General features: G+C 38.9%; 1 protein-coding gene and 1 long non-coding RNA gene across 11 annotated transcripts in view; one reads left to right on the plus strand and one right to left on the minus strand.

Moving 5' to 3' along the window:
• PEX5L (peroxisomal biogenesis factor 5 like) overlaps nucleotides 1–16,158 on the plus strand; it is a 214,645-nt gene that overhangs the window by 53,418 nt on the left and 145,069 nt on the right. For 2 of the 9 annotated variants that reach the window (XM_036115938.2, XM_036115942.2), the window contains exons 1-2: nucleotides 2,495–3,578; nucleotides 5,091–5,162. The exons of 3 other annotated variants lie outside the window; for them this stretch is intronic. In XM_036115938.2, the coding sequence (XP_035971831.1) occupies nucleotides 3,486–3,578; nucleotides 5,091–5,162 (165 nt within the window). In that variant the 5' untranslated portion in view covers nucleotides 2,495–3,485. Of the gene's footprint in view, nucleotides 1–2,492; nucleotides 3,579–5,090; nucleotides 5,163–16,158 lie in introns of those variants that run through there. 4 more of the 9 variants (XM_036115946.2, XM_036115940.2, XM_036115943.2 and 1 more) reach the window with 3 other exon arrangements.
• On the minus strand, nucleotides 5,254–13,857 carry LOC118550699 (uncharacterized). Of its 2 annotated transcripts, XR_013446401.1 has the most exons (4): nucleotides 11,654–13,857; nucleotides 11,211–11,314; nucleotides 6,093–6,298; nucleotides 5,254–5,493 (listed from the first exon to the last, which is right to left on the minus strand). It is a non-coding gene; the product is annotated as an uncharacterized LOC118550699 (long non-coding RNA). The 2 variants fall into 2 exon arrangements; XR_004924703.2 differs by lacking the exon at nucleotides 6,093–6,298.

Consider the following 16,158-nt stretch of genomic DNA (forward strand, 5'->3'; position numbering starts at 1 on the left):
TATATAATCGAATGACCAGCTGGATCTTTCCACACGGATGAACTTTCCAGAGACATCACAAACTCAGCACATTATCTTTTTAGCACATCATCTCTTTTCCCAATTCCGCTCCCTCTCATCGAGACCCTATTCAGTTGGTGGCAACACCATTTAATAGCTGTAGTAGTGTAAATAACAGCAGAGAGGCTTTTTAAAATAATGCATACTTGATGACTGAAAGATGTAATATTTACATTCATCTTGACATCTGTAGTCAATCACAAATTACTTCGGGGGCTAATTCATACTATTACCTCTAAAAACGGACTGCTAGAGAATCTGATAATTAGAAGTCCATTGGTGACTGTGAATACAATTAGAGTAACTTGCAAACTGATTGTAATTGCCTTAAAAGTGAAGAGAAAGGAAGGAGCTGTTGCTAGTAAGCATGGACCACTCTTTCAAGTTTGACAGTGAAGAGATACAAGAAATTAAATGAATGTCTTTAGGGGAAAGGAGATGTGAGGAAGTCATCTTTTAGAACAAGGAAAAATAAGCAATTTTGCAGGCTGGGGGAAGAAGGTGGTGGAGAAGACAGGGTGGAAGATAGGGAAGATAAGAAGATAGAAATTGAATACTGACAACCATGAAAAAAAGAGTTGGGAAGTCTTTGTTTCTTTTGTCTCTGTTATATATATATTCTTTGTGTAATATTTGTTTTACTAAATTCAGGTCTACTATTTATCATTAGGCAAATAATAGTAAAAATATTTTTAAAATATTTATATGTAATTTTTTTGGTTTTTATTTAAATTCCAGTTAGTTAACATACAATGTAATAATATTAGTTTCAGGTGTATAATTTAGTGATTCAGCACTTCCATACAGCATCTGGTGCTCATCACAAGTGCACTCCTTAATCCCATCACCTATTAACCCGTCCCCTACCCCCTTCCCCTCTGGTAACCATCAGTTTGTTCTCTATAGTTAAGAGTCTGTTTCTTGGTTTGTCTCTCTCTCTTTTTCTTCCCCATGCTCATTTGTTTTGTTTCTTAAATTCCACATGTGAGTGAAATCGCATGGTATTTGTCTTTCTCTGACTTATTTCACTCGGCAAAATATTCTCTAGCTCCATCCACATCATTGCAAATGGCAAGATTTCATTCCTTTTTATGACTGAATAATATTCCATTGTGTATATATATACCACATCTTCTCTATCCATTCATCAGCTGATGGACATTTGGGCTGTCCATAATTTAGCTATTGTTGATAATGCTACTATAAACATCAGGGTGTATATAGTACTTCGAATCAGTATTTTTGTATCCTTTGGGTAAATACCTAGTAGTGCAATTGCTGGATCATAGGGTAGTTCTATTTTTAACTTTTTGAGGAACCTCCATACTATTTTCCACAGTGGCTGCACCAGTTTGCATTTTTATACATAATCTTTAACCTCTACATTTATTTACATTATTATTCTGTAGTTAGGCAAAAATTGCAACTGAGGCTATTTTGTGCAATTAACTAAATAATGTGTTTCTCTTCCTTTTCAAAATTTCCTTCATATTTTCCATTCCTAATAAGTATGAAGAATCTGTTTAATTTGACCTATATACAACTAGTGTCTCTCAATTCAAACTCTTACTTTTTAATAAACTCCTATTCTAAAATGAACATAGGGGGCTTCATTTTTCAGGTCCTTATCTCATCAGATTTTTTTGTCTTGTTTTGTTTTCTGTTATTTTGTTTTGTTGTTACTTACTCGCAAAATTTTCTTATATAATGCATTCCAAATCTATGGCAATGTATTGTTTTCCTATACAGTGTCTAAGTTTTATGGTTTGTTTAATTCAAGTGAGTAAACCCACCTCACTGTTCTACTTTTGTGGAGGAGAGAATGAAGGGGTGAAGTGGGAGGTAAATAAGGCTGAGGAAAGATGGTGGAATGTCTGCAGAGAGGAAAGGTTACCAGTTAGACTCAATATTCTTAAGAAAACTATAGGTCTGATTCAATGGTATTAAAAAAAAAAGTTGTATCAGCACTAACAAAGAACTAGAAAGGTCTCCTTGCAGTTACTCAGAAAGGATTCAGAATGCTGTGGGGAAGATGGAAGATGCTGTATTTGGGGTTTGGCATTGGACACTTCTGAGCTGAAAGCTTCTTATAAGGAGTGAGGTATTCTCGGCAAAGGACTGTTTTCTTTCTCTCTTTCCTCGCTTCTCCCACTTCCAAGTGCTCACCATTTTAGCTCCACTGCATCAATGCTCTTCTCAGCGGCACACAGGTGAGCAGTGCGCAGAATCGACTATCAGCAGGCAGCATGCTAAGGCTGAGGTGGGGAGGGCCTGACCTTACGGTCTCAGTTGAAATCCTCGGCTCCACTGTCGGCCAGGGGAGGTGGGAGGGGCACAGGAAGTGACTACCCTCTCGCTTCTCCTCCCACAGAAGCCCTGCCTCCTTCACGCTTGGACAGTGGAGAGGTTAGTTTTCTCTCTCCTTCTAGTTCAGTCCTTTGGCTAATGGGAAAGACCACGCAGGAGCTATGGAGTTGCTTTCTGTGCTTGACAAAAGTGCATAGATAGAAGACAGGGATTCCTGGCTGGGAGGAGGGAGGAGAGCTGAAGATCTCTGCCTGGGCTGGCTGAGCTAAGCAGTCAAAGTGGGAAGCTGAGTGCTTGAAAGAGGATTGTGCTCGCACTAGAAATAAGCAGTAAGTGAGAGAATAACCATTATGGCTTAGAAAAGGATTAATCCCCCTGGGGTTATGGGGTGAACTAGAAAATATTGCTTAACTCTAGAGTAAAACTATATGGCTTCTGACTCTGTGTACAGTTGTGTGCTGTTTGGAGACTGGGGCTTAAATACAAAATCAGAGCTCTAAATGCCTCCTCCCACTCTTGGAAAATGCCAACTTCTACTTAGAGTAGGTTGTGGTTATAATCTCCTTCCCTGACCTAGCCTCTTCCCAGGAAAACATACTCCTAAATCAGATAAGGAGTTGGGATTAAATTGGAAAGGTGGAATTTGGTAGTGGTAGAACTGCAGTCTTGAATTATGTTTGGTGAATGCAGACATTGTTATATCAGTTAGCAGTGATTTGTTCATCACTTAGGAAGAAATTCTGGGGTGGGGCATTAAAAAGGGAAAATTGAGAGCTTTTATGACAAAGAGGCTGAATAGTCCATATCCGTAGGATGAAATATAAAAATGCATGTAATTAATAATAGATGGGGTGTTTTCAACAGCATTAAACTAGAACAGTAGTCAGGGAACCTAGAAGTGCTAGGATAAAAATAAGTTAGAAAGGAAGAAATTTTACTTCCAATGGTTTTTTATGCTAGCCAAAAATCTCACAATGTTTACAAAGTCAAGACAATGATTCAGGGATACCTCGGTTATTGTCATACATTATAAATACTGTTGCTGGGCAAGATCTGTGGTTCTTTGGTCAGCAAGTTCTGGCAATGAAACCACTGCCACTGGTGCAAAGAATTCTGGGATGTCTGACAGTGAAATGGATGGAAGGACCCACATTCCATCTCTACTTAATGTCCTTTTGTCCAGAAATCGGGTCATGCAAATGAGCTACTTGGTACGTATACAGATCAATTTGGAAAGGCATTTCTAAATGTTTTGCATTAGAGGGTCTCTGGACAGTATCTTATGGGAACCAGTAGACTAAGAGGATACAAAAACAAAGTGATAGGAAGGAAGTCAGCTTGATTGAAACCAACCCTGTTCTTTTTGTTTTCCATCAATCCTGAAATGGAACCTCAAATGAGGAGAAAAAGAATAATAGAGAGAAATACTGCAGACGTCCGTTCTGTTCTAAGTGGCTAAATTCATTAATATATGAATTAGAATTCAGATTTTATTTATGCATCCTAATACTTGAAGATTCAGAAATCTCTTTATTACAGGAAAAAAAATAAAAAATAGGAGGTATGTTTATTGGGGAGGAAGGGGAAAAAATAAACAAGAATTGTGTCCCACAGGGTAAAGAAGACTTACATCAAGTTCACTGAAGGATATAGTTCTTCCCTCAATGAGATGGGTATCCTAATATGGCATAATAGATGCAAACAAATATTTCTTAGTCCCCTTAATTCTCGTTGATGTAGTTAATACCTAAAGCAAGGGTTGTGTTTGTTTTTTGGTTTGTTTTTTTTTAATAATAACCTTAGACTACAGCTAAGTATGTAGTGGATTTTATTTTCCTTTTCTTACTGGTCCTCTACAGAGGTACTATGATTTCTGAAATTATGAAGAAGGAATCTGTCATTTCTGTCATTCCTATCAGCCAGCGCATTGGGAGAAAGAAAAAAAAAAAGACTCAGAAGTATTATCTTTCTCCTGTAGCACAACAGTGAAATGGTTAAAATGATCTATGACCTTTTCTAACTTTACAATTTTTGCTATGAGGAAGGTAGATGGGGATAGGTCACAGGGCGGGGGTGGGGGGTGGAGACAAAATGCCAGTAGAGTGCATTTTTTAAAAACGGTCTGTATTCTTCCAACTTTTCAAACTACCTAATTTTGAAAATTATTTTACTCATCTTTTAAAAATGATTTGAGTTGTTTTTTCCAGTGTTAGTTTTCATCGGATTCATAAGCAAATGTAGAAAATCTGAAGATTCATTATCTGAGTTGTATAATGCTTGTCTTATTCTTTAAAATATAAAAGGATTAAAATAAACATTTAATAGTTGAAGTCTTAAGTATACTATAATTACTAAATGCAGTTTCAGTCTTTAAGAAAAATGGGCTGGGACTCTTAAGGGAATTCTCTATCTCTCTCAAAGTATTAAAGAATCTGTTTTGAGACTACAAAATTGAAAAAAAGCATAACAATATTCAGAAAAGGATTAAAGGTATAATTTGGATGGGAGAGGCTAAGCAGAAATACTTGATGAGTTCATTATAAGCCCACAATTTAACAACAAAAATTTTGCTGTTGTCCGTGAGAGACTGACGTAGAGAATGATGTATTATGACTAGTGAACAAAGCTAAGTAAAGACTTTAATCTTTAAAAAGTATTAAGTGGGAGTTAACCTTATTAATGGAAAGAAACTAAATGATCATTTAAAATTATTCTTTCACAAGAAAAGTAAAGAAAAAGGATATGGAAAACTAAGCAGTGATGAAGACCTCGAAATAATTGTTGATCAAAAGCAGGTAAGTGAACGCTTCCATACATTTTCTACTGTCGCACTGTAGACCTTTTTTCTTTTTTTTTAAGATTTTATTTATTTGTTTGACAGAGAGAGACATAGGGAGAGCAGGAACACAAGCAGGGGGAGTGGGAGAGGGAGAAGCAGGCTTCCCACCGAGCAGGGAGCCTGATGCGGGGCTCGATCCAGGACCCTGGGACCATGACCTGAGCCGAAGGCAGACGCTTAACGACTGAGCCACCCAGGCGCCCGCACTGTAGACCTTTGACAGCTGAAGCCCTTTGAGTGTTCAGCCGTGCCCTGGTGGCTGCATTATTAGCCTGTCCAGCGGAGGCCTGCGTAACGAGATAGATTTTGAGAGTCGCTAAGCCTCCCTATATGATCCCTCAGACCCACTGACTTCTGCATGCTGTCAACATGCATGTTCTGTATGTAAGAACGATGAAAAATAAAGCAGAACAAGATCAGAGAACTTTTGGAAAACTACATTCCCCAGTGAAAAATGAATCAATACAGTGATAATTTGGTTAGAAAAAAATTTAAATCAAAAAGTAAGTTATTTTGAAAATGAGAAAGCTACTGTTAGTGTTAAACAATGAGTATGCTTTAAGGGGAGGTGGGTAAAAGACTAAAAAAACTGAGAAGCTAAAAACATATATATTGCCCAATTTACTTTATCAGAATATCTGCAATAAATTTAAAGACTATTTTAAAAATATAAAAAGAAGAAGCTACTTAATACTCTTTAATACTGCCTGTAATTTGAGAAACAGCTAGCTTGGATTTTATATGGGCCCATAAGGTGAAATGAAAACTGCTTAATAGACCATAAACAATGATATCAGGTAATGGAAGGTATCCAACTAACGCCACTGAATTGGCATTGGCCCTCAACGTCTTTGTTAATTATCAAGGAGACAAGATAACTGCACACCTATTTAAGGTGTAAGTGGCACTGATTCTGAGGGTGATGTAAGCTCAGGTAGAGACTGAGAAATAATTCAAAGGAGTCTGCGTAGATGAAGAGGTTAGAAAGAAAGCAGTCAGCAAGTTGCAGAAAGGCAAGTGGAATTTGAACAATCTCATAATCGTTTGTTTTGCATCGTGACGATTGCATTAAAGGAGCCATTGTGTTTATTTCTGAAAAATAAAAAAAAAAGGAAAAATGACCATCAGAAGAGAGCAATCAGAAAAAAGTGGAGTTAGAGACTTGCTTCTTGGGTCTAGAATAACTGAGGGTAACTGAAGTGGTCTTCTGGGGGAGAACTCACCAAACAAAACACCTCCCCAGAGGTAGAAAATAGGTTGTCTTACAGTGTCCACTCAAACTGCCTTTGAATTCTTTTTACTTGCCTTATCTTCACTCTCCTGCTCCTGAGTAAATTGGGGGGCGGGGGGGCAGAGGTTGGCAAGGAATTTGGCCCTGTATTTCTGCTTAACGCCAAATTGTCAGTTTGGTTAATAAGATCAGTGGAGCTAGAGCTCAGGTGCTCTGCTGGGCTCTTAGCTATCATTTTAACTATGCCAGATTAATTACTTGGGGCACAAATCTCCATCTCCCACAGATCCTATCCCTAGACTGGCATTCTCAATCAAGGACGGGACCCACCCAGTGAATGAACTAGTAAAATACAATTGAGTATATTATGAGAACACACATACCTATCCATTTCTCTATTAAAAGGAAAAGTAAGTTATTTTTTTTATTTCTTCCTTAATCGTGTAGAAGTTAAACGTTTATTCTTTTTTGTACTTTCTTAGTATCATCCTACCCTCAAAGGCTGCTTGCTTTTTTTTTTTTTTTTTTTTTTTTTTGCCTAAAGCTTTTTTTGTTTGTTTTAACTAAGTTTTGGGATAGAGAAAACCATAAAAGTATACATTGAGATCTTTGGAATGGAAAGCCCAAGGGAGTCATTGTTCTTTTTTTCTCATGGTAGCTTTCACAACATTTATGTTGTTGTCCCCAAACACATTTTATTAACTGCTAAGAGAACCAACTTTCCTTCTGTTTCAGAAAATAATGCTTTTCTTACCTGGATCAAAGGAGGGAGGATTTGACTTGCCCAGTCATTGTTTGCCTCTGTAGTTAATCATGTTTCCCCCAGTGCCACTGCACCAGTTGGCACCAGTTGGCAGTGACCCAGCTTTGCTGAGTCATTCATGTCAAAACACATTTTAAAAGACGAGTCATTATGGATATGAGTTGGCTTTCGCGTTTGCTGTTGGCAGTAAGACTAGTCCTTCCTTTTGGGGAAGGTTTACCTGCTGATGATGTTGTGATCAAATCCTAGGTTGAAACAATGACAGTGTTGATACCTCGAAGTAAAATATTTAGGATAAGACTCTAATTAGTCTTGATAATACTACAAAATTTCTTTCTACGCTTAAGAGAGCGTCATTAAAAATGTGTATGTGTTTATGTGTGTAAAACACATTCGTTTACTATTGCTTCATTTCATAGATATTATATATTTGGGGAGGAATCTTTATGTTCAGTTTAGTCTTTCCGCATCTTTTTAGAAACATGGTAGATATTTGTTAGTCAATCTTCATATAATTGCAAATAGCTTTTTCAGTAAGTGCTGCCAAAAGAAAATCTAGAGAAGATAAATAAAATAGTTGGAGTGCTGTGCTGGGCAGAAGTCTACTAATCTCATTAAATCTGTCATTCAGAAACTGTCGTTCTACAAATGCTGTGCAAGCTATATGCTGTTTTATCAGTCGTGTGACTTGCAAGACTTGTACTCCCACAGAAAGCTCACAGTTTTGCTTATATAAGCAAACTAATAACAGAAGCAGCACAGAGTATGTGGATTTTGTTCTCCCTGGCCGCTCCATTCAAGGAGGTTAAAGGTGATTTCTATGTTATTTCTACCTGAGAAAAAGTCATTTTGGAAATGTGTAAGGTTTTATTCTTAAAAGGCAATATTGTGCTTCTCTCTTTGTCAAATGTTATTGGCAAAATTTATTTGAAATTCATATGAAAATGTTCACAGAATTCTCTAGACAGAATTCACCTGTCCTAAAGTAACAGGTGCCAGGTATAATCACACATACACACACCCATATATAGTCATTTAAATATAGATGTATGACATTGGCATTGGAGTCCATATTTTCCGCCAGAAATCCCTAGAGTTTTCAAACTTCAAGCATAGGAAAGCTATCAAAGGAAGCATATTAGATTAAAATCTTAATGCCTCTAAACCCCAGACGTTTGACACAAATATATATATATTTCATTATTTATAGAATAGGTTATATAATTATACAACTATTACATATAATTATAACAAATATATATAATTAATAAATTGTGTGTTTGGCTTTCCAGAACAAATATTAAAAGAGAAATTTTAAATATATATTTCAGATCATTTTTATTATTCATTAAAATGTTCTTTCCTGATTGGAGGGAGGGGTGGATATTGTTTAGGAATAGATTTCATGTACAAATGAATTTCCTTTTGAAGTTACTGAGATTTTAAGGATGGGAATCGGGGAGTAGATGTTTAAGTACCTTGAGTAAGGGATTAAAAACATTTTCTACTTTAAATAATAAATTCATTCTATTTTAAATTACTATTTTTAATTAGAATAGAGTCAACTTAGTATCAAGTTATGATATGCTGGACCAAGATGACCTTTCTTCTAAAATGTTTTCAAATTCCAAGTTAGCTTAACGGATGTATGTAACAAAGGGTAACACAAAATTATGGAATATTATAATTAGATCAAGGATACACTCACAGGTTCAAACATTTCAAAAGTGGTTTTATGAGTATGTCATGAATCCAGTTGGTTTTGGACGCAGAGTTGCAGCTGCATATCCTTCAGTGCGGTAAGGTGGGGAAATGTCAAATGTCAGCCAGTTACAAGGGGAACAAGTGTGCAGAGATCAGAGCAGTGGTTCTCAAATCCTAGCAGCCTTAGAATCCCCTGGAGGGCTTGTTAGAACATAGGTTTAGGGCAGGGGGGGCCACCCCCAGAATTTCTGATTCTATAGGTCAGGGGTAGGGCCCGAGAATTTGCATTTCTAAGTCCTTAGCTCCCACTGCTGGTCCTAGGCCACATTTTGAGAACCACTGGGTCAAAGGAAACAATTATTGTAGTTCTGAAGGGAAAAAAATATACCTGACTTGGGATAAATTCGACATTCTTCAACTAAGCATTACCTGGAAATCTAAAAACTGGAATTCATAGACATCCAACAAAATGTTTAAAAATAAGAAAACCACAGCCATTTATACCCAGAGGTATAAAATGCCTTTTAAGACCCAGATTTGTAGTTTGACTAAATTCTACTCAGTACCCTTGTGATCTTGAATCAGTCTGAGGTATTTCTTTTTGTAAAATAATATTCTGCTCTTACCATCTCCTAGAGTTTTTCCTGAGAGGATAAAATCTGTAAAAGTACTTCATAAACTGTAAATCATTATGCCATTTTTAATTAGCGAGTCCTAATCACTGTATTGGTCTGTTTTGCCCACCGTATGAACTATCATAGACTGGATGGCTTAAACAACAGACATTTCTCATAGTTCTGGAGGCTGGGAGGTCCAAGATCAAGGTGCTGGTATGGCCGGTTTCTGATGAAAGCTCTCTTCTGGGCTTGTAGATGGCCAGCTTCTCACTGTGTTCTCATATGCAAGGAGAAAGAGCTCTGGAGTCACTTCCTCTTATTAGGGCTCTACCCTTACTGACTCATTTAACCTTTACCACCTTCTTGCAGGCCCTATCTCCAAATACAGTCACACTGGGGGTTAAGGCTTCAACATATGAATTTGTGGGGAAGGGACACAAACATTCAGTCCCTACTACCCCACAATCACAATTTAGCAAAGAGGAATATTGAAGTCTAGAAAGGTGAATCAAGTTGCCCTGAGTCCTGGTTAGGTACAGAGAGAGCCCTGGAAGCCAGCCTTCCCTCCTGACATTCGGTCCAGTGCTCTTTCTATGATTCCACATAGCTCCCTACAGTTGCCCATTACTGGTCATCCCATAGGTGGGTCTTCAGCTGTTTTGCTCCAGTGTTCTAATTATATAAAATAATCATATACTGGAAGTATCATAATTGGCCGCTATTTATTTATTGAATCCCCACAGGGATAACCTTTTCCATAAACACTCCTTAACTGTTTACTTCCCTCTTGGCCCCTGTGGCTCCGTTAGGAGAGGAATGGCTTCAAAGTAAATGTATACAGAATTAGAGCTAAAAGGTTGTTAACATCCAGTTCCTCTTCCCTTCCCTACAAAGCACCAAGGAGAGAAACAACACATGCCTTTCTTAAGCCCAAGACCTTTCTGAGAGTGTCCTTTTAAATTCATAGAAGGCTGAACAGAAAGCGATGGAAACTAGAATTTCTGTGATTTTTCTCTAAAGAAAAAGAAGAAACCAAGTATAGCCACCCCCTTGTGTTTTCAATAACACAGAGGCATTTGAGTGGGATAGCAATTCTATCCTAGTGGCCATTGTGGGAATGAATCCTAAAGAGGAAGATACGGGCCATCATGAAATGAAAATGGAAGAATGAGAAAAACAGATGAGCTGGAAAGGATACTCGACTTCCCTCTGGTATTAACAGATAGTGTGGTCATATCACCATCTAAGCAGCCGACACAAGTCTTAGACTCATAAATAGTAAAGGGATGGGGATGTTATGTGTCATTGCTTTGTACTCAGCACCATCTGGCCAGTGCTTTCTTTGACATATCAATATAGTGACAAATTTAAATATAATTCGGATCCTATTTACCTCTGAGGGGATTTATAAAGCATGAGACCCTGTCTCTTGGTATCATGTATAATACTCTCCTGGAGTATCTTCTTAGTGACAGTATTGGTCAGCAAGAACAGAAACCCCTCTAGAGTTACAGAAGAGAGACCATCTGGTCAGCCTGGAGATTCCGAAGCAGATACTCCAAGACACTGAAAGGACGAAGCAGTTGCAGTTGCCCTCACTCCTCTCAGAGCAGACACAGGCTCATTAGCGTTTTCCCTGGGCAAGACTGATAGATGAGAAATGATTCAATGAAAATAAGACATACTTACTTGTGATGAGAGAGACCGAAGCCATTCAAATCTGCTGTCTCTCTGAAATCAGCATTGTAGTAAACAAAAGATTCACTATTGTGGTCCAAGCAGTGCCGTCTCAGCTGCAAAGCGATTTATCATCATAAATACTGTACAAGGAAGGGGACAAGTTTTTCCCCTAGGTTAAGTAGAAAAATTACTGCAATAGGGGCATGCTCACCCTGTGTTTTATTGCTAAATATTTCCTAATTTTGTCAAGCAATATAAAAATAGTTCTGAGTTACTGGTAATTTGGCGGGGGTGGAGGAAGCACGACAAGGGGAATATCTTTATCTTTTCCTTGTAAACTCACGATGGTGAGTTTATCTGTGTTTGTTTAACTTCATGCATTTCAATCCAGTAGTGCCAATTCGCCTAAGTCTCACCTCTGACTCTAGGAAAAGCAAAAAGGGTAGACCTACTTGCTTCATTTTGGAGTCTTCGGACACGTTACGGAGAAGTGAAGGTAGAAGGCCAGAAGGTCTAGACAGTCACTCCCTACAGAGTGACCCAGAGACAAGCAAGAGAGACCCGAAGGAGGAGGCCGTCCTCCTACTTTCTAATCTCCGCTCCGCCGCTTACGAAGCAGAAGACACTAGAGTGAGAAATTGAAGTTCTCTGAGTCGCCGTTTCTTCATCTATAAAATGGAATAACACCATCTGGCTCAGATGTCTGTTGTGAGGTTCAAATGGGGACGCCCCCCTGGAGAGCCCTGTCCGGGCCACCTCTGCCTGTCTCATGTTCTTTCACCAGCAGCTCCTGCTTCCCGAATGTGCAGCCGGTTGTAGCATCACATTTTCACTTTGCTTCTTCCTGCTGCGTTACTAGTACTAATACTGCACACGCCTTCTGGAAGATGCCGTGCAGGTGCCCTAGGCTGGTGCATTTTCAGCAGTGCTGGCCCCTCTGCCATGGCAAGCATTGGACATTGGATATAACAGAGTCCTTACGTGGTGGTAAGAGCAAGGCTTTCACAGACAAGAATCTGAATTAAATCTGAATGAAAACATGTATGGTCACATGATAGTGTTATTCCCTGGGGAAAATTAACCAGCCTCTCTGAACCTGATATTTCTGCCTATGCAGGACTTTTACTACCTTTTCTTGCCCCGTTTGCTTGCATCTCAGTGAGTAAACAAGTAACCAGCATTGGTGAATAGCAAGCACCAGCTTTCATCTTTCCCAGTTTTCTAAACAGTCATGAAAATCACAGGGGTCGGTTAAAAACTATAATCACCAAGAGAGAGACCATGAATTACCACCTCAAGTTCAAGAAATATGTATGCACCACATATCTTTATTTTAAACTATTGATGTGCAGCCTATGTTCGTTACATGTGACATGAGATGAAAAACTGGACTTTCAAGTTGGAAAAATATAGATGTTCGGTTATATTCAAATAGCCCCTTTTTTCTTTCGAATCTAATGGGGAAAAGTGCTGGCAGCATGTTTAGTCAGTGAGAAAATAAATGTGAAATTGAAATGACATGAGCTGACATGCTGAGTGTAAAAATGATGTGATATATGAAAATAACAGCCAGAGATGGTAATATTTAAAAGCAGACTCAGCCATTTGGAATACAACTTGAAAAGAAACCATTCAGCCTTTCACTGTGGAAGATTTATATTGTGCTTTTACTGGCTTGTTTCTGGTTTTGTTTTGGGTTTTTGGTGGTGTTTTAAGTAGGTTCATCTGATCCGTAGGAGAACCATAGACATCAGAGCTGTTAGGAACTTTAGATAATCGAATCCTGTGGCTTTCAGATGGTGCTCTGCCGGACCCATTCTGTACACTGTGAATGGGGGGCTGGGGGGCGACACTGTCTATGATGAGGCGCGCCTCTTAGAGAGCAAGTCAGCCGCTAGGTGTACAGACAGGCTTTGTTCAATGAAAGGGTGCTACTGCTAAGAAATTTAATTATATTGGTCTCTTTCCATCAAAATAAGTTAAATGAGTTTCAGAGTAGGGAGGTAGCTTGACCGTGTCACCAGGTTATTTTATATCATAGGAAATATTAGAAGTCAGGTGTGCAGCCCCCAGTCTTGGGGTCATTCATCTATCCCGATAACTGCATTCCTAAATTAAGCTGCTTATCCTTTCTTCTATGTTCCCTCCTGCTGGTCAGCTAAATATATCAGGCAAGCCAGAAGAATCACTCGAGAGAAGTGTGTATTTCAAGTGCACAGTTTTTAATCCATTAAACTTGTCTGATCTTTGTGAGAGGATGTTTATATGAGATGCTTCCTACTTCATAAAGAGGTTCTCACAACTCTGTGACAACTTCCTAGTATATATCCGTGTACCAGCATTCAAGATTTTAAAAGTGGAATCTGCATCCTAAGACACTCCTAACAAGATTAGCAAAATGTTCCCTCCATGCTGCAGCATTCAATTTCTCCAGCTCCTGTGGGGTCTTCTCCACCTGGATCAGTTTATCATCGCCCTCTCAGCTGGTGGTGCGGATTGTGGACCGTGTCCAGGGTGCCACACGTAGATTTGCAGTCCGTCCACTTTGGGAGGCGCTGCCAGCGTCTTGGCCTAGCGAACCCCACAGGTGAACTCACTGATTACTGGGAGGATCAGCGGCTGTTGGCATAAGGGCTTGGAAAACCAGATGTGGGTGGAAATATTTATGCTGAAATGATTTATGTTACATATTCAAAATTTGATAAATAAAGATAACAAAGGAACAAACAGACCAGACCAAAAAAAAAAGGTTTTTTTTTTAATTTAATTTTATTATGTTATGTTAGTCACCATACAGTACATCATTAGTTTTTGATGTAGTGTTCCATGATTCACTGTTTGCGTATAACACCCAGTGCTCCATTCAATACGTGCCCTCTTTAATACCCATCACCGGGCTCACCCATCCCCCCACCCCCTCCCCTCTAGAACCCTCAGTGTGTTTCTCGGAGTCCATAGTCTCTCATGGTTCGTCTCCCCCTCTGATTTCCACCTTTCTTATTTTGATAACTTAAAACAGCAGAGAGAGTTAAGAGCTTAACTTTCTCTTCCTCCCCTTCTGACTTTGGACCCAGGTGCCTGTGCTCTGCCATTGCCCCAACCTTGTCATTTCTGTGCTGGTGCTTTTGTTTCTCTCCCATCCAGGCCTTCCGGTACCCTGTCTTTTCCTTTCTGCTCAGCCCCACTCTCTGATCCCCGCCTCTGGAATGTGGCTCTTATTCAGACACTGCATATATAAGCTTTGACAGAAATGCAGTTCTTGCAAACCTACTTTTTTTTTTTTAATGCTCCACTGCTTCCTTCCCTTTCTCCAAAACACCTCTGCAATTCTGTCATTTCCATTTTAAGTCATTAATTTTTAACATGGTCTACCCCCAATCATAGTGAGTACCACTTCCTTCCTATCTCGTGATCTAGGAAGAACACAGGCATACACAAATGATCATTTAATACAATTGTTATTTATTCCTCACCATAGTAACTTTTTTTTGGCCAAATGATCTCATTCTTGAAATATATGAATAAGTGACTTATTAAAGAAATGGTGAGAGAATGTACCATCTCGGCTTTGTGTTGGATGTTCTGAATAGAAAAAAACATTCATTCATCACTTTTTTTCTAACAAAATTATCTCATTTGTATAATTTGTGAATAATTAATGAATTCTTGTTGTAGAAAAACACTAAGCATGGAAGTCATTTTCTTCCAGTCAAAGGTTGTCCAATTATCACTTCCCTAGACTCCAGCTTTTATTTTTAAACTTCAGATGTGCCCCCAAAATTGATGCATTAATTTTTGTGAACTATGGGAATCGTTTCTGAAAAAAAATTACTGAGTGATGGTGCATCAGTTGATGGATTTTTTTAATCAAGTTGTTTAGTACAGAATAAAACAAATTGAAGCTCATGAACAGGCTTACTCTTCAATTTTATGCTAAAGATGGAAAACCTTGGAAACTTTACTTTTATGAAAAAGGAAACAATTTGTTTTTCACTAAAAGAATGAGCAGTCTTATCCTTCCACCCAAACTCCAAGGAACTTGATTTAAAATCATCCCTCTGTGGGTCTATGAACCACAGTAGCCATCCAAGACATGCCCCGTGGACTCCAACGCTGTTTGGCTTAGTGCAGCCCATAGTGATGGGCACCCAAGACTGGAGAGAACCAGTGCTTCTCACTGTCTCCCAAGTAATTAATGCAAACTCTTCAGTTGGACTTCCAGGCCATATGCAGTTTGGCCCCTGACTACCCTGTTATTCTCACTCATTGCCACCTCCGCTCCACGCCCCATTCATACTGAACAACTTGAAGCATCCCAAGTGTGTAATGTTCTTCCTCCCTTTTTGCCTTTGCCCCGTATATGTGTATATGTATATTATCTGTATCACAGATCTTCTGATATCTCCCACAGGAGTGAACGGGTGTGGATTGGAGGGAAGGAGGCCTCCTTGTGGTTCCAACTGAGGCTTTCCCCTTTGCGAATCCAAATGCTAAGAGAGGAGAGAGAGAAAGCACAGGTTTCTCTTGGCTCCGTAGACGAGGACTTCTTAAGCCCTAAAAATGTGGGGGGCGGAGGGATGAAAGAGGGAAAAAAATGAAAAGCAAAAGTAAAGCCTGTTCCTGAAGAGAAGAGGGAGCAAATGGAGAAACAGAAAAACCTCAGAATCTTTTGTTTATAGAAATCTGATATCTAAACAATTTTGCTATGTATTTTCTGGGGCTTTGTTGTAGGGAAAAATGTTTAATTGTGTTTTGTACATTTATACCTTTTGTTGTTCTAAAAAATTGGGGGCTTGATTCTACCCTCTTCCCAAGGTCCCTTCCCCCCGTGTGATAGGTGGGGGAGCAGAGCAGAACCAGCTCAGGGGATGTTGGCGACATTTAACTTTCAGTATTCATGGGAGACAATTAAACAGGGAATCACATGTTTAAAAATTGGTTCTAAGATAAATTATAT

This window comes from Halichoerus grypus, chromosome 1 (assembly GCF_964656455.1).
Source record: "Halichoerus grypus chromosome 1, mHalGry1.hap1.1, whole genome shotgun sequence".
NCBI classification, from domain to species: domain Eukaryota; kingdom Metazoa; phylum Chordata; class Mammalia; order Carnivora; family Phocidae; genus Halichoerus; species Halichoerus grypus.